Raw genomic sequence first — 21,797 nt, forward strand, 5'->3', positions numbered from 1 at the left:
TATTAATTAACAGCCCGTTTACAGGAAGCAGGCAGGAGCAGAGGAAGGAGCAGGGAGTCAGACACCTGGGCGAGTCCCCCATGCCTGCTGTGTGACCTTGGGCTAGTGGCTTAGCCTCTCGCAGCTTCAGCGTTTCATCGGCAAAGTGGGGCTGGTGGCGGGTGCTCGATATTCAAATCACACTGGGAAACGAGGCAGGTCAGGAAAACCCTGGCCTGAGTTACTGCTGAAACACTCGGTTTTCACTTTCCTCATCTGTCCAATGGGTACAGAACCTAGGACGATGGCTGGAGGTTTAAGCAGGATAATCCAGGTGAGGTGTCCACACAGTGGGCCTGAGGAAGAAGAGGGCGTGCGGACAGTGGTCCCCGCATCCCTGGGTGACCAGAGGACTAACTGAGGTGATACCTGTGGAATGTTTGTGGCAGACGCTAAGTGAATATTAATTTTTGTCTCCTTCTTCAGCCCCAGGAGAATTGTGGGCTGGGAGGGAGACAGAAGGGACAGCACTCTGTGAAGGGCAGGTCGCTGGCCCAGCACGGCACTGGCCCACGGGCCTCTGGGGTAGGCTCAGTGAACTGATTGCACTGGTATTTTGGGAAACTCTGCTATGGAGAATCAGGAGGAATAAAGAGCATCCCCCTGAATGCAAGGACGCGGGGCAAGAGTTTGGACCCCATGCTTAGACCCCATGTTTCTTAGTTCCATGTGTGGGTAGAGCCTCTGAGGGGGCCGGGTTAAGGTGCTGGAACCTCCATCTGTCTTCCGACAACAGAAAGGCTGATGCGGGTGCAGCGAGGGTTCCCGAGCCAGGCGGTCCCGCTCTGCCTCTCGCCCTCTGGGTGAGCTGCTCGGAGCCCACTGCCAATCAGCGCTTAGTACCTGGCGATACGCTCCTCCCACTCCAAAGGCCCATGTCTGATTCCTGCGTATCGTGAGCGGGCTCAGTGCTCACTGCCAATCAGTGCTTAGTGCCTGGCGATACGCTCCTCCCACTCCAAAGGCCCATGTCTGATTCCTGCGCATCGTGAGCGGGCTCAGTGCCCACTGCCAATCAGCACTTAGTGCCTGGCGATATGCTCCTCCCACCCCAAAGGCCCTTGTCTGATTCCTGCGCATCGTGAGCGGGCTCAGTGCCCACTGCCAATCAGCGCTTAGTGCCTGGCGATACGCTCCTCCCACCCCAAAGGCCCTTGTCTGATTCCTGCGCATAGTGAGAGGGCTCAGTGCTCACTGCCCATCAGTGCTTAGTGCCTGGCGATACGCTCCTCCCACCCCAAAGGCCATGTCTGATTCCTGCGCATCATCGGCGTTCACCGTAGGCTCCCTTGCGCGTGCCAAGCCATTGTCAACCCTGATCTGTTTCCTTGATAGGATGCCGGTGGCTGAGGCCCCCCAGGCGGCTGGTGGGCAGGGTGAAGGAGGTGATGGTGAGGAGGCAGAGCCGGAGGGGATGTTCAAGGCCTCTGAAGACTCCAAGAGAAAAGTCCGGGACCACCTCCGCCTGGCACCCCTGTGGCTGACCCTGGTCGTGTTGGCTTCAGGGGGGTTCCTGCTCTGGTATTTCCTAGGTAAAGGCGTGCGCCTGCCCCAGAAAGGCCCCTGGGAAGAACTTGGGGTGGTTGGGGCGGGGGCGGGCACAGCAGAACAGACCAGGGTTCCAACTCACCCTGGGCCAGCTCTTCCTCCCTCTGTGTCTCCCTTCCCGTCCTGTGAGATGGGGGTATTGCTGCACCTAAGTTCTAGGTCCTGGAACTTCGGCTGGGTGCCCCCGGCTCTCACCAGCTGGGAAGGAGCGCTCGCCCAGCCCTCAGTTCTGGTGAACCAACAAGCCAAAGGAATATAAACAGTGCCTCCCCTTGCTTGCAGCCCTCCAGGGTGGTCCCTGGGGCTCTGAGCCAGCTGGCTTTGCAAGGGAAGGCTGAGTGGCGCCTGTGGTTCCTGGCACCAGTTAATGCCTCTGCCCACCAAGCCCCGCCTGGGAGCTCCTCTGGGGTAGGGACCACGGCTCTGTCACCTGAGTCTCCAGGGCCCATCATGAATGGGGATGAAGAGGAGGAAGGACATAGGACTCGTGCATCCAGGGGTCATCCACACACTCGGAGGGCTTTCATAGCCCAGCTCAGGCACACGTGGAATTCAGTACACAGTGAAAGGCGGGCCTGGGGCCCGGAGCAGGTGGCTCACAGCCTTTTCCACCTTCTGAATTTTGGCCTCCCTCTCTGGTGTCACAGCTCTTAACCAGTTCCCCAGAAGCAACTGGCCTATGTTCTGGGTGCATTTTCACTCATTCATTCATTCATTCATTCATTCAATAAACACTCTCGAGCACCTACTGTGTCTTTCTCTAAAACTGATGGAGACCTTACCTCATTCTTCCCGCTCTTGGCTTGGCTCTGGAAAACAATGGATGAACCAAGGCAGATGGTGCCTGTGAAAATGTCCCATGTACACTGTAGAAGACTCCTTCCTTCCTGAGCACCTCCTCTACGCCAGCTCTGTGCCAGGCTCTGAAGATAGTCCTGTGTCACCATAAAGCATGGCATGTGCCAGGACACGGGAAGCTGAGGGGCTGGGGAGCCCTAGCAGAGACAAGTGATCAGAGACTCCCCATCAAACACTCTTCAAAAGTGTTCCAGAGGGGGTCGAGGTGGCGGTAGTCTGGAGCCAGCCTCTGGGCAAGGCAGACACAGTTAGGAAGCCTGGGTCTGACGTAAACCTGCCCGGGTGGCTCAGGGTGGATGGTAACCGTGTTCAGAGATAAGGTGGGCAGGGAGGGGAAGCAAGGTGCACTCCACCACCGGCAGGAAGCCAGCGCCCCGATAGCACAGAGCGGCCCAGCCCTGCCCCCCAGGCTGTGGGATGATTAGTCTTCAGGGTAAACCACAGAGCTTCAGGCAGCAGAGCCAGAAACTCACCTGTCAATTGTCTCTCTGTGGATGAGTCTCATTTCTCCTGGTTATGCTCCAGGAGTAAACTGCCCCCTGAGGGTTTGCTCCAGGGGGCCAGGTGCCCCCAGGCCTCAGCTGGGGGAGGCCAGTTCCTGCCCTGCAGAGGGATCAGGGTAGAAGAGGCACTTCAGATGTGTGAGCCATTCCTCCGGCCCTGGCCAGGCTGTGCTCTGGGTTCTGGTCACCGGGTGAGGGGACGGATCAGTGAGGATGGGCAGGAGGCCTAGGACACCAGCGTAGGATAACTGAGCTGCAGTCTGACCCAGAAAGCAGCCCAGGAGAAGAGAGGACAAGCATTGGTTTCCCACGGCAGACAGGCCCTGATCCCTAATGCGGCCCAACTCTGTTTCCCTGGTCCTTTCCTTCTCCTGGGTGACAGTTTTCTACTTTCTTCTCAAATCGCCTGCACCCCGACCCACTTTGCCGCCTGTTTCAAGGACAAAACGGAGCCAGTCAGAAGAGAAGCCCCTAGACGCCTCCCAGCTGCACCCACAGGTTCTGCCTTTCTGCCCGTCCCCACGGTGAACCATCTCTGCCTAGTCTAAAGCAGTGCTCTCAGGCCCTGGGTGGTGGCCGGGCTCCAGCAACGCTCTTTCTCAATGTGCCAGCACACCCCGGCATCTCCAACTCCAAAATACAGCTGGAACCAACCACACGCGCCCTCTCCACGCACAGGCTGGCCCAGGCTCCATCGCCTCCTACCCTGGCCGCTCGCACCTGGACCACTTCCTGCAGGTTCCCCTGCTTCTGCCTTGCAGCCTCTTCTCAGCACAAAGCAAATCAAAGCATCTCACTTCTCTGCTTAAAATCTCCCACGGTTCCCATCTCACTTGGAGTAAAACCAACGTCCTACCCCATCTCATCTCCTGCTTTCCCTCACTCACTCTCTCCTGTTCCTCAAACACCAGACCAGCTCCTGCCTCAGGGCCTCTGCAGGTGCTGGTCTCCACGCCTGGACAGCTCTTTCTACAGATCAACAGCCACATGGCTGACACCATCACCTTCTCTGGCCTTCATGTTGCAGCCCACCCCCAGCCCTGCTTTGCACTTACACCTCTAACATGGTGTATAGTACGTTTGTTGCTAAACTACAAGCTCTTCAGGGCAGGAGTTTATTTTCTTTATTGTTTTGTTTATTGTTATACTGGCATATTCCCAGGTGCTCTAGGCCAGTCCTTGCACATAGTAGGTTCCCCATAAATGTTAGTTGAGTGAATGAATAAATAAATAGATAGAAGTATAAACCCAAGGCTATGGAACTATTCTCTTTTCATCAACCAAAATAGTCTTTGTAAAACAGAAATCTGATGGTGTCATCCCTGAATTTAAGCCTTTCACGATGTCCCTTGTTCATCTGGTAAAGACAAAATTTTGGCCTGGCTGGTGTGGCTCAGTGGTTGAGTGTCAACCCATGCATCAAGAGATCGCCGATTCAATTTCTGGTCAGGGCACATGCCCAGGTTGTGGGCCAAATCCCCAGTGGGGGCATGCAGGAGGCAGCCAATCGATGTTCTCTCTCATCGATATTTCTATCTCTCCCTCTCCCTAAAATCAATTAAAAAAAAAAGATTGAAAAAAATGAAAATAAAGACAAAATCCTGCCCAGTTGATGTCACAGCCTCTTGTTGCCCTGATCTGAGTGTTTCAGCCAAATAGGTTTTAGCCCTCTTCTTACAAGATCCCTCTGCCTCAGGGCCTTTGCATATGCTATACTTCCCTCCCTCCCCCCTTCCTAATCTACACTCCAGTCCTCCCATCTCAGCTGGAGGGTCACCCTAACCCAGGCCTGGTTTCTTTGTCATGCCAATAGCACCTGTGCCTCTTCTTGAAGGCTCTTGACACCTGTCTTACCCACCAATGTCCGTTCCTCACGGGGAGACACATCTTTCTTGGTTTACTAGTGTCCCCACATAGTAGGTACACCCTGGACAACCTGGCGAGTGGGAGGATGAACAGAGGTTGTAACCTTTGAGCTGGACCTGGGCCCATGGGATGTCCTGGTCTCTATGTCATCCATGTCCTGGACTGATCACTGCATCAGTTTATGACTGGGAGCCTCTGGGACACCATCCATCTGTGGGCCTCTCTCCTCCCTGGCAGCTTGGGGCCAGTTTGTCACCAAGTAAACTTTAGATGGTGATGACGACAATAACGAAGATGAGGATGATGATGGTTCCTTGGAGGCCCAAGATTTGGAGGCTGAGCTGAGGGTTCGGTGGTGGAGGAGGTGGGCGGGGAGACGGGAGCCTGCCCCGCTGCGCCTGGGTAACTTGTGGCTTTTCCTGGGCAGGGTACAAGGCAGAGGTGACCGTCAGCCAGGTGTACTCAGGCAGCCTCCGCGTGCTCAATCGCCACTTCTCCCAGGACCTTGCCCACCGGGAGTCCAGTGCCTTCCGCAGTGAAACCGCCAAAGCCCAGGAGATGGTAGGGACGGGTTTGGGGGGTGGGAGGGAAGGAACGTGGGGATGAGAAGGGAGGGGGGCCTGATTGTGTCACGCCCCTAATCACTCTATCTGGGGAGCTCGCTGGAAGCAGAGGCCTGTTTCTGGCATGCAGACAGGGACCTGGGGGGGGGGGGCGTGGTTAGTGGAGTCTGCTGTTTCTGGCACGCAGACAGGGACCTGGGGGGGGGGGCGTGGTTAGTGGAGTCTGGCATCAAATGCACTTGAATTAAATCCTGATTGTGCCACTTACGAGGAGCATGACCTTGGGGAAGTAAGCGCAGTTCAAGGAGGCTGGAGGGCCCGCGCCTCCCCGCCCCTCTAGGGCATGGCTCCCTGCCCTGGGGTGGTCTCCACCTGCTGTCAGCTGTTCAGGAGCCACGTCAGCCACAGGAAACAGCGGGTGGACGGACACCCAGCAGCCCTGGCCCTCGGTGGGGCAGTTCTGACGATGCCCTTCCGTCTCCCAGAGCTCCCCACGAGTGAACCGCGGTGGCCCACAGCTCTGCCCTGCTCCCTCACAGCCCCGTGGGCTGCCCCGCGCTTCCAGTCTCTCTTCCCCACCCCTGGTGTCCCCCAGAATCACTTCCATGCCAGCCACTTGCGTCATGTCCTTGACTCGACCTGCTTCTGGGGACCCACCCGAGACTTTTCCTCCTCTGTGACGTGGAGTGATGACAGGGCCTGCCGGAGGGTGGCTGTGGGTTCAAATGAGAAGAGTGCACGTCATCTGTCTGTGTTCCCAAGTGCTTTCCTGACCTCCAGCCCTGCCCCTCCCGCCCCAGCAGGCAGGGAACCTGTGAACACCAGCCAGCCGAGCACCGGGCTGGTGCCCGGGCCAGGAGGGGACTCGGGAGCCGCGGGGGCTTCTCGGACTTGAGTGACGTTGACAAGGGGGACAGAGGCCATTGGTGGCCGATGGAAACCAGAGCTGGTGGAGGGAGGGTAGCGGGACCGTGCCTGAGTGTGTGGGGAGGGAAACGTGGAAGCGGCATGAAGTCTCCTGGTGGCCATTGCCCCTGTGGGATCACGGCCAAGGCTCCCCCCTGCAGGCTCCCGTCAGGCGGCTGCCTTCGGGGGAGAGGGCATCTCAAGGTCGAGGGGCTTCTGCAGAGGGTCACCGGGGGCTACCGTCTCCCCTCCTTTTAGCTGAAGGCCCTCATCACCAGCACCCGCCTGGGCGCTTACTACAACTCCAGCTCCGTCTACTCCTTTGGGTGAGTGGCCTGGCCCCCCTGACACCAACCCCCTAGAACCTTGAACTCAAAGAAGGGGTGGAGAGTTGACTTCTGATGCCATGCCCTCATTTTTTAAAATGGGGAAACTGAGGCAGGGAGCAGCACCTTGGCTTCTTCATGTGCCCTTCCTTCCCTGTGCTTGGTTTCCTCATCTGCAGAGTGGGCATAGTGGTGTGGTAGGGAGGACCCGGACAACGGCACGAGTGCTTATCCAGGGCCTGGCACAGGGGATGAGGCCACAGGGAGGTGTTGGGGGGCGGCCCAGATCTTCCACTCACGTCTGGTTCTGCCACTTTCAGCACGGTCTGTGGCATACGACCTAACCTCTTGAGCCTCAGTTTCCTCACCTGCAAAGTGAGGATGAGGAGAGCACCTGCCTCAGGTGGTTAGGAGGCTCCCCTGTGAAGGTGGAGGGCGAAGCCTGGGCACTCGACATGCACGAGCCCCAGTTGGTGTTCTCCCCACAGGAGCAGGGGGCTGGGCAGGAGAGACGGCAGGCGCCCTCCCAGCCCCCTCACTTCTGCCCGCCTTAGGGAGGGACCTCTCACCTGCTTCTTCTGGTTCATCCTCCAAATCCCCGAGCACCGCCAGCCGATGCTGAGCCCTGAAGTGGTGCGGGTGCTGCTGGTGCAGGAGCTGCTGTCCACTGCCAACCTCTCGGCCCCCGCGCCCTACAGGGCAGAGTATGAGCTGGACCCCGAGGGCCTGGTGATCCTGGGTCAGTACCGGGGAGGGGGCACGTGGGACAGTCTGATGAGGTCCAGGAAGGCTGCCCACTAGGGCTGGGATGCTCTCGGGGTGGACCCCCAGGGACCCAGGAGCCAGCCCTGGGGTGGGGGCCAGGGGAGGGTCAGCATTCAGGAGAAACCTAAGGCAGGCTGGCTCTGATGGTCTCTTCTGTTTTCATTTTCATTTCATTTATTTACTACTTGTCTTCATTTATTTCTTTGTTCATTTCCTTTTGACAGAAGCCAGCGTAAAAGACATAGTTGCACTGAATTCCACGCTGGGTATGCTACTTTGTTTTTCCACTTTGCGTTGGTGTTGTTCTTGGTTTGGTCAAGTGTCAAGGGACGACATGGCTTCTGTGGTGGGCGCAGGGAGCCCTGTCCTAGAGCCACCACGGGAGGCCACAGTGGACTTGGGGCATGTGAAGGGGGTGTTGTGCATGTGTGAACACAGTATGTGCGTGTTGCTTCTGTGGGTGTGAGAGTGTGACTTGACTTTTCTCTTTAAGTTCAATTTGCCCACAAGCCATTGTTTGCCTTGATGGTAGAAAATAATCCTGCCCCCCTGGCCGGTTTGGCTCAGCGGTTGGAGCATCGGCCTGCGGTCCGGAGAGACCCGGGTTCGGTTCCCACTGGGTGTGCCTCGGTTGTGGTTTGTCCCTGGTCTGGTTGGGTTGTGCGGGTGTCGACCACTTGATGTATCCCTTTCACGTCGATGTTTCTCTCTCTCTCTCTCTCTCTCTCTCTTTCTCTCTCCCTCCCATTCTATAAATTAAAAAAAAGAAAAGAAAAGAATCCTGCCAATTCAAGGTGTGCCTATCACTTTGGGTTTAAAACTTGGTCTTCTAGAGATATTTCTGCCATGTCCAAGGGCACTCGCTGCACCTTTTCCTTCTTTCTCAGCCAGCTACTTGCCCTCTGCCCCCATCCCTGTGCCCTGTGCCCTGTGCCAGGGTCAGCTTGCTTTTCTCCAAGAGCCGCAGTCTTCCTGCCGCGCCCTGGGCTGCCCCATCGGGTGCACAGCACCAGGCTCGGCACTGGTGCCTGTGCGGAGGGTCCTGGACTTGTGCCATGTGCCACCTGTGCACTGTGTCCTGTGGTCCTGCGCAGGACCCCGAAGTCCTCGGCTTCCTCCTGTACTCCCGAGTTTCTGCCCGACTGAGGCCTCCAGCCAGGCTGAGGGCTCCCTCCCCTCCCTGTGGGAGGCAGAGTTTAAATCCTGGTTACACCTTTGCTGACCTTCCTCTTCCCACATCTGCTGGTCAGATGCTTACTTCCTTGGTGGTGGGAGGTAATGGGGTCAAAGTACCGCTTTCAGAGAGTTAAATCATACACACACGGAGTGAGCACGTCAGAGGTATATTTACTCTGTGATGAGGGAACCAGTGGGAGTGTAGAGCTGCTTCAGAGGAGTACACAGGAAACTGATCGATTATCTGTATCGATCCTTTATCTCTCTCTACCTCTCTATCATCTGTTATTTGTCTATCATCTATCGATCTGTCTATAACCTATCTGTTATCTATCATCTGTTTGTCCTATCTATGTCCATCCACCCATCCATTCATCCATCTTACTCGACCCTGGCACACTCATGGCCCTGACCCGGGTCTGGGAGGGGCCTTCCTGTTGCCCTTGCCTGGGTCAGGTGTCTGTGTCCCCAGGTTCCTGGTGGTTTATTTGCAGTTACCCTTCTTTGGTTCCGAGAATATCTGGAGCCCCTGCCCTCTGGGAACACAGTGTCTAACGGGGCGGAGATGACAACTGAATTCCTTTCAACAGGCTTTCTGAGCACTTCTTCCGTATGCCAGGCCGGCCCCACGCTGTGCTGGGGACAGCGGATGACCGTGTCCCCACCTGCCCTCAGAGCCCCGTGAGGAGACAGACATAAACAATCTCCCCTCACCAAAAGCGCCGGTGCTAGAATAGAGGCCCTGGGGGCAGTGGGCAGAGGCGGCATTCTGCCCTGCGGACAGGGGCTACCGTCCAGAGCAGAGGAAGGGACATGCCTCTAGAAGGAGGAAGGACTTGCTCCTGACCGGGCTCCCGGAAGCCTTCATGGTGGAGGGGCACGGACCCAGGCGTGGGGGACAGGTAGGGACCCGTCAGGCTGAGAAGGGGAAGGGCAGTTGGGCGGAGGAACAGCGAGAGCGGAGGCTCGGTGAGGAGAGGACACAAGGCCGCTCGTGTACTTCCTTCAGGCCGCCAGAGGCACCAGGCTCCCTAAAGGCGTTTCTGGTTGTCAACAGAGGCCAGCACTCACCTCTCCATTTAATTAGCCTCGAAAACCGTAATTATTAAAATTTCAAAAGCAAAGCATCAGCTTGGAGCAAGAGTTAAAGAATACAAGCACCGGGGACCATCAGGTGCCTTTCCCCAGCTGCTGGCTGAGGCCGATGTCACAGGCCCTGTGCCCTCCCCTTGCCCATTTCAGAAGTCTCTCCCGGGGAGGTCAGCTCCCCTCTGGACTCAGGACACTGGGCCAGGAAGAGGGAGCTGAGCCCGGCGCAGTGTCAGGCAAATCATGGTCACTGCCATTCCCTTCTTGGGCCTTAGAACCCCTCAGAGGAGGAGGTGGGACAGGGAATATCATCGTGTCCACTCAGAACTCAGAGTGGCTAAGCGCCGGGCCAGAGTCACCCAGCGGCTGAGCAGTGATGCTGGGGCTGTGGGGCAGAGTGCGGACTCCCTGCCCGCCAGCTGCCTCTCCCTCGGGCCTCAGTCCCACATCCTGGCAGAACACAGCCTCCCTGCCTCACAGGCTCACGGTGAGGGTTAACTGAGGTCTTCATGCTCCATGGGGGAGCTTGTTCGCTCACGGCTGCTCCCTGGCGCCTAAGTCAAACACGGAATAGGTTCCCAGTGGCTATGTTGAATGATTGAACGGTGCAGCTGGTTCTGCAAGTCAGCACCACATATGCTCAGCGCACATGTGAGAGAGGACACAGCCTCGGGCTGCGGTGCGGAGGGTGTGCCTGCGATCGGGAGGTGTGAAGTGAGGGCGACCAATGAGCTGGGCTGCGGCTGAGCCTCCAGTAGGACCGGATGAAGGGTGACAAGTCACGGGACTTTCACTCCAGCTCCACCTTTGCCCTCTCCCCCTGACCTGCTTAAAGAAGAACAGCCACTGCATGTATTGAACACCTGCTGTGTGCAAGGGACTGTGCTGAACACTCAAGCATGCATCACCCTGAAGCTTTGACAACCCTGCAAGGGTGATGTCATTGTCCTCATTCTGCAGAGGAGAAAACCAAGGCCCACAAAGATCAGGTGGACCTTAGGTGAGCTCAGGCCTGTCTGCGACATGGGGACAGTCACAGAAACGGTTTCACAGAGGTGGTAAATGAGACGTGAGTGCAGAGTCTTCAGTTCAGGTCCCGCGTAGCCAACACTTGCTCAATGCCACGGGTTTCATTCTCCTGGTTCAATGTCATCAGCTGGAGCTCACGCCCTCTACCTAGGCCTGCCCCAGCCCCGCCGTACTCACTCCCTCTCTCCACCTGAAATGAAACCCTCGCCCTGCCCCCCTTATGGCGCAGCCGCCTCGCTCGGTCTGTGATCCGAGCGGGTCCTGCTCTCCCAGCGTGACGGGGCCTTCCTCTGGCGCTCGCCTGGCACGAACAGCTCAGTGCGCGAATGAGTGAGCCCACGAAGGGATGCATGCGTGAGGAGACTGAGACAGAAGCACAGGGAACAGGAAGATGGGACGTGGCTCCTCGGGGCTGACTTTGTCCAGCTAATCCTCCCGCCCCACCCCGCCAGGGAGGACCCGGCTCTCCTGGTCTTACCGCCTGACTGATAGAGGTCAGGGGCCTGTCCCTTCCCCCTCCAGGCTGCTACCGCTACAGCTACGTGGGCCAGGGCCAGGTCGTCCAGCTGAAGAGGCCCGACCACCTGGCCTCCAGCTGCCTGTGGCACCTGCAGGGCCCTGAGGGTCTCACGCTCCAACTCAGGCTCGAATGGATGCTGGCCGACTGCCGGGACCGGCTGGCCATGTACGACGCGGCCGGGCCCCTGCAAGGGAGGCTCATCACCTCGTGAGTCCCTGGGAAGGTGGGGGATGGTGGGGGGGGTGTGGTGTGGGGTCAAAGGTCACACCGAGCATTCTGAGCCCAGGGCTGTGTGAGCTCAGGGTCACTATCTGGGAGACAGTGAGGCTAGCCCAGGGGGAGAGGGGGAGGGGAAGCTGGAAATGGCTGTGGACTGTGGGCAGTGCCCTCCCCTGCCCGGTTCCCTTTTCGTAACAGAACAGTTGTACTAGATGACCCTAAGGCCCGTTCTGGGAGGCTACCTGGCTTGTTAGAAGAAGGCTTCCGAGTCTGGCAGCCCCCACTTTCAACTCCCACTCTGTTGCTCTCGGGATGTGTGCCCTAAGGCAAGTCACGTTCCTCTCTGGGCCTCAGTTTCCTCACCTGTAAAATGGGTGTGCAATCATGCTCACCTTGCAGGGTTATTGTGAGGATTTCGATCAGCCCATCTGTCCCGAGATCCTCACATGTGGGATTGCTGTCCAGGTGGGGCAAAGTGACAGAGCACTGAGTGCCAGGAGCAATTCCAACTTTAATACTTGGGAGGGGGGACGAACTGTTCCCTCTCGAGCAGAGGAGTGGGGCTTTAGGACAGAGGATTGGATGTGGATGCAGAGGTAATGAGTCAGAGGGCAGCTAGTGGGGGATGGGGAGACCACAAAAGGGTTGGAAGTGGCCTTGATCTCTGGAGCCTGGTCACCTCCCCACAGGGGAGGGGTTGGGTGTTGGGCCTACAGAGTTCTGTAGCAGGTGGGGGGAGACAATGGGGGCACCGGGCTGCTGCCTTCTCTGCGCTTGGGCTGGGCCAGCTTCCATTAGGGGTGGGGGTGGGACCTTCATGTTCAGATCAAGGGCAGTCCTTGCGGGCGGGCGAGCTGGGTGAGGCTTCCTCCCAGCCCTCCCCGGCCTCTGAGTCTCCAGGCTCTGAGGAGGCCTACACTCATCTGTCCCCTCCCTGCCCTGCCCTCAATCCGGTTACGCGTGGGCTGGGTCTGGGAAGTGCAGAGAAGCCAGATGATATCTGATCTTCGGGAGGGCGGGGACACTGACAAACTTCCCCTGGGGCTTCTCTGAGTGTCCCTCCAACCCCCTCCTGGTTGCTGGGTGCTGCTCTGTCCCTGCTGGGCAGGTGGCTCACTGCACCTCAGACCCAAGGGCAAGGTCTAAAATGACAGACACGTTTGGGGTCCTCACTCGCAGTCCAGAGTGAGGGGGAACGTTAGTGGTGACGGGAGCAGAGCAGACCCTCGCCCATTTTTATTTTTATTTATTCATTTATTTCTTAATCCTCACCTGAGGATATTTTTCCATTGATTCTTTAGATAGAATGCAAGAGACAGAGGGAGGGGGAGAGAGAGAGAGAGACACTGATGTGAGAGAGAGACGTCAGTTGGTTGCCTCCCACGTGACCCCAGACCTGCAACCCAGGCACGTGCCCTTGACTGGGAATTGAACCCATGACCCTTCGGTCCTCGGGCTGACACTAACTGCTTTAACCTCCTGGTTTGTTTGCATGTGTTCCACACCCTGGGAGACTGGGGACATTTTAGTTACAAGGCTCAGCTGCTAAGTCAATAAAAGAAAATGAGAGAAACCCCAACATTAAAAGCTGAAGCCACCCTTAAAAGTGACCTCCAGGTCCCTCTTGACCCCACTGTCTTGTCTCCCACTTACTGGGGGAGATGAGCAGGTGAGGGAGGGTGTGTGTGGGGGGGAGGGAGGGGGCCACCCAGCAACGAGAACAGACCAGGTGGTAAAAGCAGGAGGAACGGGACGGGGGCAGCTGTGCCCTCTCCCTCCCTGGAGAGAGCCGAGCCCGAGGCCAGAGCCCTTCCCAGGATCCTTCGGCCTCAGGGCCCCCGGGGAGCTGCCTTGGGATTACTCACTCCACCTGGGTTTTGAGGCGGTGGTTGCCTCTCACGCACACACTTTCAGGGATGCCTGATGCGGCCCCATGGGCGCCCACTCCCTCGGGGCGAGTCCATGGCCGACAGGTGGCGACAGGCAGGGCCTCGCTGCGGAAGGTGGCGGCCCACTCGGAGGCAGGGTTCCTCGCTTCCTGGGAACAGGTCTCGGAACCAGCACTGGCTCGGAGGATTCTGTCAGAAACAAGGGTTAGGCAGTTCCTCGGAGGCTGGGGAAGCCGGGACCATCCCTGCTTGAGATGGCAGACCAGGGGCGCCTGCGGGGAGGGGACACAGGCCCTGCCACAGGCAGTGCCCGGTGCCCTCTGTCTCTGCTGTGGACCTGCGGTGGGGCCTTGGCATGGTCCCGAGCCTCCGCTTCCCCACCGAGAAAGCGAGCAGTGACTTGGACAGTCTCCTAGGACCCTGGCAGGCGGGCCTTCAGGCCTCTGAGTCTAGAACCCTAAGATAGCATTATTTATTCTCAGGCCTCAAGCTCTGGTGGCATCCTGGGGTGCCCTAGGGGCCCCAAGGCCATACTCCTGCCTCCTCTCTGTCCCAGCCCAGAACAGGGTGTGGCCAGCTAGCGGGTGCGGTCCCCACAGGTGCCTGTCTGGTCTTCCTTCGGGCACAGGCTGGATACTCAGAGGTCATGGGGATTCCGAGGGGGTAGAAGGGTTCTGTGGGGCTGGCGTCAGCTGGCATAGTCCAATGTAAGCTCTGGAAGTCAGAGCCACCTCCTGGCCTTTCTCACCTGAGATGCTGGCCTGACCTTACAGGGCCTCCGATCAGCCCCCTGGACCAGAGAGGGTCAACAGCTTGTCTGTGAACACACAGCAGGCTGGCTGCACGCTCAGATAAACAGATTCTCCTGTGCTCCTCCCAGATGCCCTTCCTGGCACACCCTTTCCACCGGTCTCTGTCCCCAGGGTCTATGGCTGCAGCCGCCAGGAGCCCGTGCTGGAGGTCCTGGCGTCGGGCGCTGTCATGGCGGTTGTCTGGAAGAAGGGCCTGTACAGCTACTACGACCCCTTCGCGCTGTCCGTGAAGCCCGTGGCCTTCCAGGGTAAGGGCTCGGGTACCTGGGGAGGGGAGGAGTGAGGTGGCAGAAGCTGAGCATGCACCCCTGGGCATGCCCTTCACCTTCTGGGCTCTAGTTGGCATGGGACAAGGGCAAGGGAAGGTTCTGGAAGTCTCTGCTCTCCACCCACCCTCCCACACACACCCCAACCCTCTCTTCCTTCTTCTATTCTCAGTCTGTTTCCCACATCTCCTTCTTCACTCTCACCTGGGACACAGACTCGCTCATCCATCTCTCTCCTTCTCCCTCCTGCCTTCTGATTTTCTTCCCTGAGCTCATTGGCTCTCCCCCCTCCTCCCATCCTCTGTCCTGGCCCTGTGGCTCCTCTCCCCGGCCCCTTCTGTCCCGCTCCCCTTTGCACCACCGAGGTTGAGCCTGGAGGCTGGGGTCTGTGGTCGACAGGCCTGGGAACCTGAGAGTCACCTCCAGACAGTGCTCACACCGACAGTGTACCCGAAGGTCTTTGGGGAGATGGGAAGGCATCTGCACAGCACTTCATGGGAAAGCCCCCCTCCCCCACTGCCCACTGCCCCTGCCCCTCCAGCACCCCTCTCAGGAGAAGCACCCCCTTTACACCTGCTGGCTGTCCTTGGGCCGCAGCAGCCCCGCCTCTGGGCAGGCGAAGCAAACCCCCATTTCCAGCTCTGGGTGGGAAGGATCCGAAACAGGAGGCCACACACAGCTGCTGCTTCCTACCCATCCTCCCCCTCCTTCTCCTCCTCTTCCCACTTCGCTTCTCGCTCTCTGAGGGCTCCTGGCAGTGGCCCAGGTCCCCAGGTGACTCTGCTGGGGTGCTGGCTGCCATCACGGGATGCCTAGAACTGAGGGGCCAGAGCAGGGAGTCTCTGACGCAGCTTTAGGGGAGAGGGAACAAGGGGGTTTAGGGACATGACTCCAGGAGAGCTGGCAGGATAGCTGGACACACTCCAGATCCCAATCCCGCACCCTCGCACTGTGTGGCTCCAGCTCTCCATCCCTCACCCTCGCACTGTGTGGCTCCAGCTCTCCACCCCGCACCCTCGCACTGTGTGGCTCCAGCTCTCCACCCCGCACCCTCGCACTGTGTGGCTCCAGCTCTCCACCCCGCACCCTCGCACTGTGTGGCTCCAGCTCTCCACCCCTCACCCTCGCACTGTGTGGCTCCAGCTCTCCACCCCGCACCCTCGCACTGTGTGGCTCCAGCTCTCCACCCCGCACCCTCGCACTGTGTGGCTCCAGCTCTCCACCCCGCACCCTCGCACTGTGTGGCTCCAGCTCTCCATCCCGCACCCTCGCACTGTGTGGCTCCAGCTCTCCATCCCGCACCCTCGCACTGTGTGGCTCCAGCTCTCCACCCCGCACCCTCGCACTGTGTGGCTCCAGCTCTCCACCCCTCACCCTCGCACTGTGTGGCTCCAGCTCTCCACCCCTCACCCTCGCACTGTGTGGCTCCAGCTCTCCACCCCGCACCCTCGCACTGTGTGGCTCCAGCTCTCCACCCCTCACCCTCGCACTGTGTGGCTCCAGCTCTCCACCCCTCACCCTCGCACTGTGTGGCTCCAGCTCTCCATCCCGCACCCTCGCACTGTGTGGCTCCAGCTCTCCATCCCGCACCCTCGCACTGTGTGGCTCCAGCTCTCCATCCCGCACCCTCGCACTGTGTGGCTCCAGCTCTCCATCCCGCACCCTCGCACTGTGTGGCTCCAGCTCTCCACCCCGCACCCTCGCACTGTGTGGCTCCAGCTCTCCATCCCGCACCCTCGCACTGTGTGGCTCCAGCTCTCGATCCTGCACCCTCGCACTGTGTGGCTCCAGCTCTCGATCCCTCACCCTAACTCTGTGTGGCTCCAGCTAAATCACTCTCCTCCGAACCTAGTCTTTGAACAAAGAGCACAGATTCTTCCTCCCAAAGGCCTGTACCTGCGGCTCTCACAGTCCTGAGCACTGTCAGTAAGCATCCAGCACTGCATAGCTGCACAGCACATGTGAATAGCTAACATTTACTGAGCACTTACTACATACCAGGCTGTTTGAGTGTTTTATGTCTGTTTAATCCTCTCAACTACCCTTTGAGGTATGTACTGTTATTGTCCCCATTTTCAGACGAGATAACTGAGGTCCAAGATCACGGTCACACTCACACTCGGCTTTACTGTTTGGTGGCAGCAGGGAGGTGCGTGGGACGGGCCGAGGGACCCTGTGTAACCACTGTTCTCTGGGCCAGCCTGTGAGGTGAACCTGACCCTGGAGGGCCAGCTGGAGACACAGGGCGTCCTCAGCACACCATACTTCCCCAGCTACTACTCGCCCAACACCCACTGCTCCTGGCACCTGACGGTGAGCCCTGCACCCTGCCCACCCGCCCTGAGGACCTCCAGGGACCCCTCCTGGGAGGGCTGCACTGTCCTGCCTCTGCTCAAGCACCTACAGTCTGGGCCTGGGTCCAGATCCCTCTGGGAGGGGTGGCGGGGGTGGCCCAGTCTGGCTCTGTTGGCCACAGCAGTGCCTGTTTGCTGAGCGGCTAACAAACTTCAGCCCCAGCCGGCACTCTGTTGGCAGGCCTCCTTCACCCTTTGTTACCCTAGAAAGCGGGGTCACCAGGCCAGCCCACGGGCCGCCTGGTGACCAGCCCCCTCTGCCACAGGTGCCCTCCCTAGACTATGGCTTGGCCCTCTGGTTTGACGCCTATGCACTGCGGAGGCAGAAATACGACCTGCCGTGCACCCAGGGCCAGTGGATGATCCAGAACCGGAGGTACCCACCCCCTGGGACCCTGCCTCTCCCCACAGGTACCCCCTTGGGAGCCCAAGTCCTGGGCCTCAGAGGAGCAGCACAGGAAGACAGTCAAGGCGGGGATGCTCAGGCCTGTGGCCTCACCCCTGACCCAGCCCCTGTCGCACCCCTGCCCTGGCCCCAGCCTCCCAAAGGTCTCAGACACACCTTTGTCATCGGACACTTTGGACGTTGACCTTAGAGTGAATGGTTTCATTTCCTCGGGTGCTGTCACCCCACTGTCTGGTGCCCGGATCTTTAGATGAGGCGATGCAGACCCACAGGACCCGGCAGTGCCGGAGCGCCGTCCCTGAACCCCCAAGTGCAGTTGGAGGCCCCCTCCTCGTCTCGCTCCTCGCCCTCGGCAAAGCAGGTGGCTCCCCGGCCAGAAGCTGCAAGGCCAGCCCGGCACTTTCCTAACCTGACCGCGTCCGCCGGGATGCTTGGTAACCAGGGTCACCCGTGTCCCCTGGGGCACCCCCTGCTACCTCTTCTGCCCTTGGCTCCCGTGGTGACAAAGTTTCTGAAGAAATAGTGAGTCCCTCGGGGAGGTGGGCAGGACGCAGTGGGACCAGGTCACTCGGGTCAGCCATGGTGGCAGTTCGATCAGTAGGATGAGGCTGGTCAGTGTCCCCTGGGCCGGGCAGCCTGGGGCTGTTGGTGGTCCCGACCGCTGCACAGGAGTGGGGTGGGCAGTGAGGCGGGGCAGTGGGAGAGGAGGAGACGAGCGGATACTGAAGGAAGGGACATTTGCTGGGAGGGCTCCGTGTCTGACAGCTGTGCGGGAACTGGGGTAGCGAGGGAGAGAGGATGGCGGAGGTTCAGACGCAGGTGATCGTGCTGGGAGGGAAGGAGGCCCTGCCAGCTCCGTTGCTGGGTGGGGAGCAGAGGCCGGGGAGAGGAGGGTCTTGAAGTAGCCTTGCAGAGCCGGGAGACGCTCCCCACCTGGGGCTCAAGGACATTGGACAAGACTCCACATGTTACAGCAGGTTGGCCCTCTGCACTCCCTTCCATGCTGGGCTTCTTGGGTGTAAGAGGCTGGTGCTCTAACGCAAGGTCTAACGTCTTGGCTCCGCAGATTTCGAGCCTCCAAGGTTCCAATAAACAACAACTGGAAAGTTCTAGGACTTTGGAATGCTTGGATCTGGGCTTGGTGTACCCGTTCACTGACACTTACACTTTGCTGATAGGTTGACCCTATTCAAAAGCATCAGCCAGACAAAGGTGACAGGGACCCACAATGCTCGCTGACTCGTCATCGTCCTTTCCAGGGCTTTTGAAATTGCTCAGGGACTGTGGTTAAAAGGACAAAGAAGAAAAGCAGATGGGGGGACTTTAGGCCCATGCTCTTTGGGGGGTGACAGATGGCGTGAGTTCAGGCCCGTGCTGCCGGGGTGACGTCAGATGGTGTGACTGACGCTGTGCCGTTTGGGAGCAGAGGCATCGTGTCCACCATCCCCAGCATGTGGGCGGCATTTCTGGGCCTGACTGCCTTGCTCCTTCGTGGAGTTCCCTCGGGGCCCCCTGTCTACCTGCCCGGCCCCGCCCAGACTGCAGATGGCTGGGCGCGGCCCTAGGCTTCAGGAGCCCACAGAGTGACCCGACAGTGGCCATGCTTCACTGACTCATGACGCTCACTGAGTAATGATAGTGTTTTCCTATCACCTTCTCGACCCCGGAGTGAGTCTGATATGTCAGAGAGGGGCCAGGAGGGAGTGGGAAGGGCCCTGGGTGTGACACTCCTGCCCCACCCCCACCCCCGTCCCACCCCGTGGCCATTCCATTGGCCTGGAGCCTGGCCCGGGCCCATTGCTCAGCTGCTCCAAGCTCAGTGCTCAGCACAGGCAGCCAGTTCATGGGCCCAGTGGCCTGTGACACCCATAGTGACATCATCCCGTTTCCCCGAGAGGGACTCGAGGCTCAGTGGATTAGGTGGCGCCCGGGTCCTCGGTCAGGGCTTCTCCCACGCCCACCACCATGAGCAGCGGGACACACGACTGTCCACGCCGTGCTCCCTCCCTTCCTGAAGGAGCCAGGAGGGGCCGGGCAAGGGCACTGGGCGCCGGGGACTTCATGAAGTACCCTGGGTTTTAGAGGCGGACCCTGGATGCCCCAGTGGTGGGATTTCAGGCCCTGTGCCAGGTTCTAACGGAGGGGAGGAGGCTTCCCCTCCCAGAGTCTCAGAGAATCACTGAGCTGGAGGAAACGTGAGCTGCACGGGCCATAGAGCTCGGCCTCGCCCATTGCACAGGTGTGGAAACTGGGGTCCTTGTCGTCTGGCCTGGAGGTGGTGGGGGGACCCTGGGGTGCATCCAGGGGGTGGGTGCGGTGGGCAGGATGAAGCCTGGCAGGGCTCTTGGCCCCCGTCTCTTCCTCTCTCCCCACACCTCTCCCCTCCTGGAGGCCACCTGGTTTCTGCATGTGGCTCTGGGGACACCCCCTTCCTTGTCTGCAAAACAAGGGAGCTAGGCCAGCGCAGGCCCAGCTTTTCACTGTGTACCCATCGAAGATGCACCGAGCATGTTGTGTTTATTGGTTCCTAGTGAAATGTGGAAGGAGCTCAGGTGTGGAGACCAGGCAGGTGCAAATCCTGGCTCTTCTTCCTACTTGGCTAGATCTCAGCTCTCCCAGCCTCAGGGAACTCACCTGGGAAGTGGGCATGAAACAGATCCCCCCAGGAAAGACTAATGCAATCATGGATGGAGGACATGAAGAATCTCCAGAGGGCACCAACCGTGAATTAGTAACTGGCTGCTGACTGTGCCGGGCGGGCCCCGAGCTAAGGGGTTTAGCTGCCACTTCCTTCATCCTCCACTACCCGGCTGCCTTCATGGACCACCGAGGGCCCTGAGGCACAGAGGGGCAAAGTCATTTCCACAAAGCCACCCAGCTTGTAACTGGAGAAGCCGGAGTTGAGCAAGGTGGTCTGAGGCAGACCTGTGTGTGGGTGCATGTATGTGTGCCTGGGTCCGTGCCCCCATCACCTCACGTCGTCCACGCACTCATGTGTGCACACGTGTGTGCTCGTGCTTGTGCAGGCTTCCCGAGAGCCTCTGAGCAGCCGTGCTGGCTGTTCACCCTCGGCCAGGGCATGTCCGACCCAGCCATGAGCATCCTGATGAGGGCTGACGTTTCTGTGCCTCTCACCAGTTCCAAGAGCCGCCTGGAAAGCCCCTTCCCTATCTTCTCTGAGCTTTGGAAAGGGTCCAGGGTCCCCAAGTGGAGACTCATGTCCCCGTGCCCCCCGGCTGCTGTCCCTGTGGGAGTGCAGAAGGGAAGGCAGAGGCGTATCTCCAAACCAGACGCGCCGGACAGACTGTTTCCTCTAGTTACGACCTTTCGTGATAATGATCATCCTATGCACACGCTGGGAAATTCTGTGAATGAGCATTTGTTGGAAAATCTGCTGCGTGGGCGTAAAGACGTGAGAGTTCTGGGGAAGGGTGAGCCCTCCAGGCACGGGGTTTATAGGGAGGAGAGGCGAGTCCTTGGGCCCAGTGACCCCTGGCAGCAGAGGGGTTGGGGAGAGGGTGTCTTCTTACACCGCAGGGGCTAGCGCTGTGAGGCAGGAAGGGGGCCTGGGCTCTCCCCACCGCCTGGGCATCCCTGGGCACATCTCCTCACTCCTCTGAGCACTTTCTTCACCCCCCCCCCCACCTCCCTGCTTTCTGTCCAGCTTCTCCCGGTGCCCACCTGACTCGCTGAGGCCCTTTGAGTGGCGGGGAGGCGGGGCAGGGCCTGGGCTCATGCGATCCAGGCACCAGCTGCTGGGTTTCGCAGAACCGCTCGGCTGGGTGTCACCGCAGCGTCTTCCCCCTTTCCAGGAACCTGCCTCTTGGCAGCTTCCTCCCCGTGACGTCCCTGCTCTTGCGATCTGTCCAGCATTTCTACCTGTCTCCTGCTGACGGGGACAGGTGGAGCCTCTGGTTCCCAGGCTTGGAGCCCCCCTGGCCCAGCTGTGGGGGTGGGGGTTCTGCTCCAGGTCCCTGGGCGGCCAGCACCGCCTGCAGCTGCCGAGGTCTGGGCGTCAGGGCCTGTGCTGGTCCAGGTGAACCCGCAGCCCGACAGTGGCAGCAGCTGGCTTTCAAAGACGTCATTTCTCATGCATTCCTTTAAACACCCTCCAAGGAGAAAGTGTACCCCCACAAGCTGAGGTTGAGCCATGCGCCCAGGGTCACGGCTGCTTCAGGTGGCAAAGTGGGCTTGAAACTCCGCTGTGCAGCCCCAGGTCCGGTGCTCTGGCCGCCGCGGCGGACGCTGCTGTCCTCCCTCCTGTACTGCTTGCCTTTTCTGACCCCCGCTCATCTGAGCTGTCCTTAGGAGAGGGGACGCATCCATCCACCTTCCTTCCTTCTTTTCTTCCTTCCTTCCTGCCTCCCTTCTATCCACCACCCCGGCATCTATCCATCCATCCAATCTTTCTTGAATTCCTCCCTGTGTGAAGTTGCTGATGTGCAAGACAGTTGACAGGGACCCTGCTTACCATCTGAGACAAAAAGGAAAAATCCCCAACTCCAGAGAGGTGAGAAAGCAAGGCGGAGCACAGTGCAGACACGTGCCTTCAGGCCTTTGTGGCTGAGAAGAGGTGGGCTCCAAGGTGCTTCTTGGAGAGGCTGTGGGGAGAAGGTGGCATTTGGTGGGAGGGAGGAATCAGAGAGCTAGAGGCTGCCTCCCC

At 59.1% G+C, this 21,797-nt stretch overlaps 1 protein-coding gene across 1 annotated transcript in view; it reads left to right on the top strand.

The window, feature by feature from the left end:
• Window positions 1–1,372: 1,372 nt before the first annotated feature.
• The window catches only part of TMPRSS6 (transmembrane serine protease 6), a 29,311-nt gene continuing 8,886 nt past the window's right edge, over window positions 1,373–21,797 (top strand). Inside the window, exons 1-9 of the mRNA XM_036252227.1 lie at window positions 1,373–1,571; window positions 5,242–5,375; window positions 6,542–6,609; window positions 7,164–7,348; window positions 7,599–7,640; window positions 11,191–11,395; window positions 14,220–14,356; window positions 16,575–16,687; window positions 16,995–17,104. Coding sequence (XP_036108120.1) covers window positions 1,376–1,571; window positions 5,242–5,375; window positions 6,542–6,609; window positions 7,164–7,348; window positions 7,599–7,640; window positions 11,191–11,395; window positions 14,220–14,356; window positions 16,575–16,687; window positions 16,995–17,104 — 1,190 coding nt within the window. The 5' untranslated portion in view covers window positions 1,373–1,375. The remainder of the gene's footprint in view (window positions 1,572–5,241; window positions 5,376–6,541; window positions 6,610–7,163; window positions 7,349–7,598; window positions 7,641–11,190; window positions 11,396–14,219; window positions 14,357–16,574; window positions 16,688–16,994; window positions 17,105–21,797) is intronic.

The sequence above is a fragment of the Molossus molossus genome, unplaced genomic scaffold (genome assembly GCF_014108415.1).
Source record: "Molossus molossus isolate mMolMol1 unplaced genomic scaffold, mMolMol1.p scaffold_m16_p_10, whole genome shotgun sequence".
In the NCBI taxonomy this organism is placed as follows: domain Eukaryota; kingdom Metazoa; phylum Chordata; class Mammalia; order Chiroptera; family Molossidae; genus Molossus; species Molossus molossus.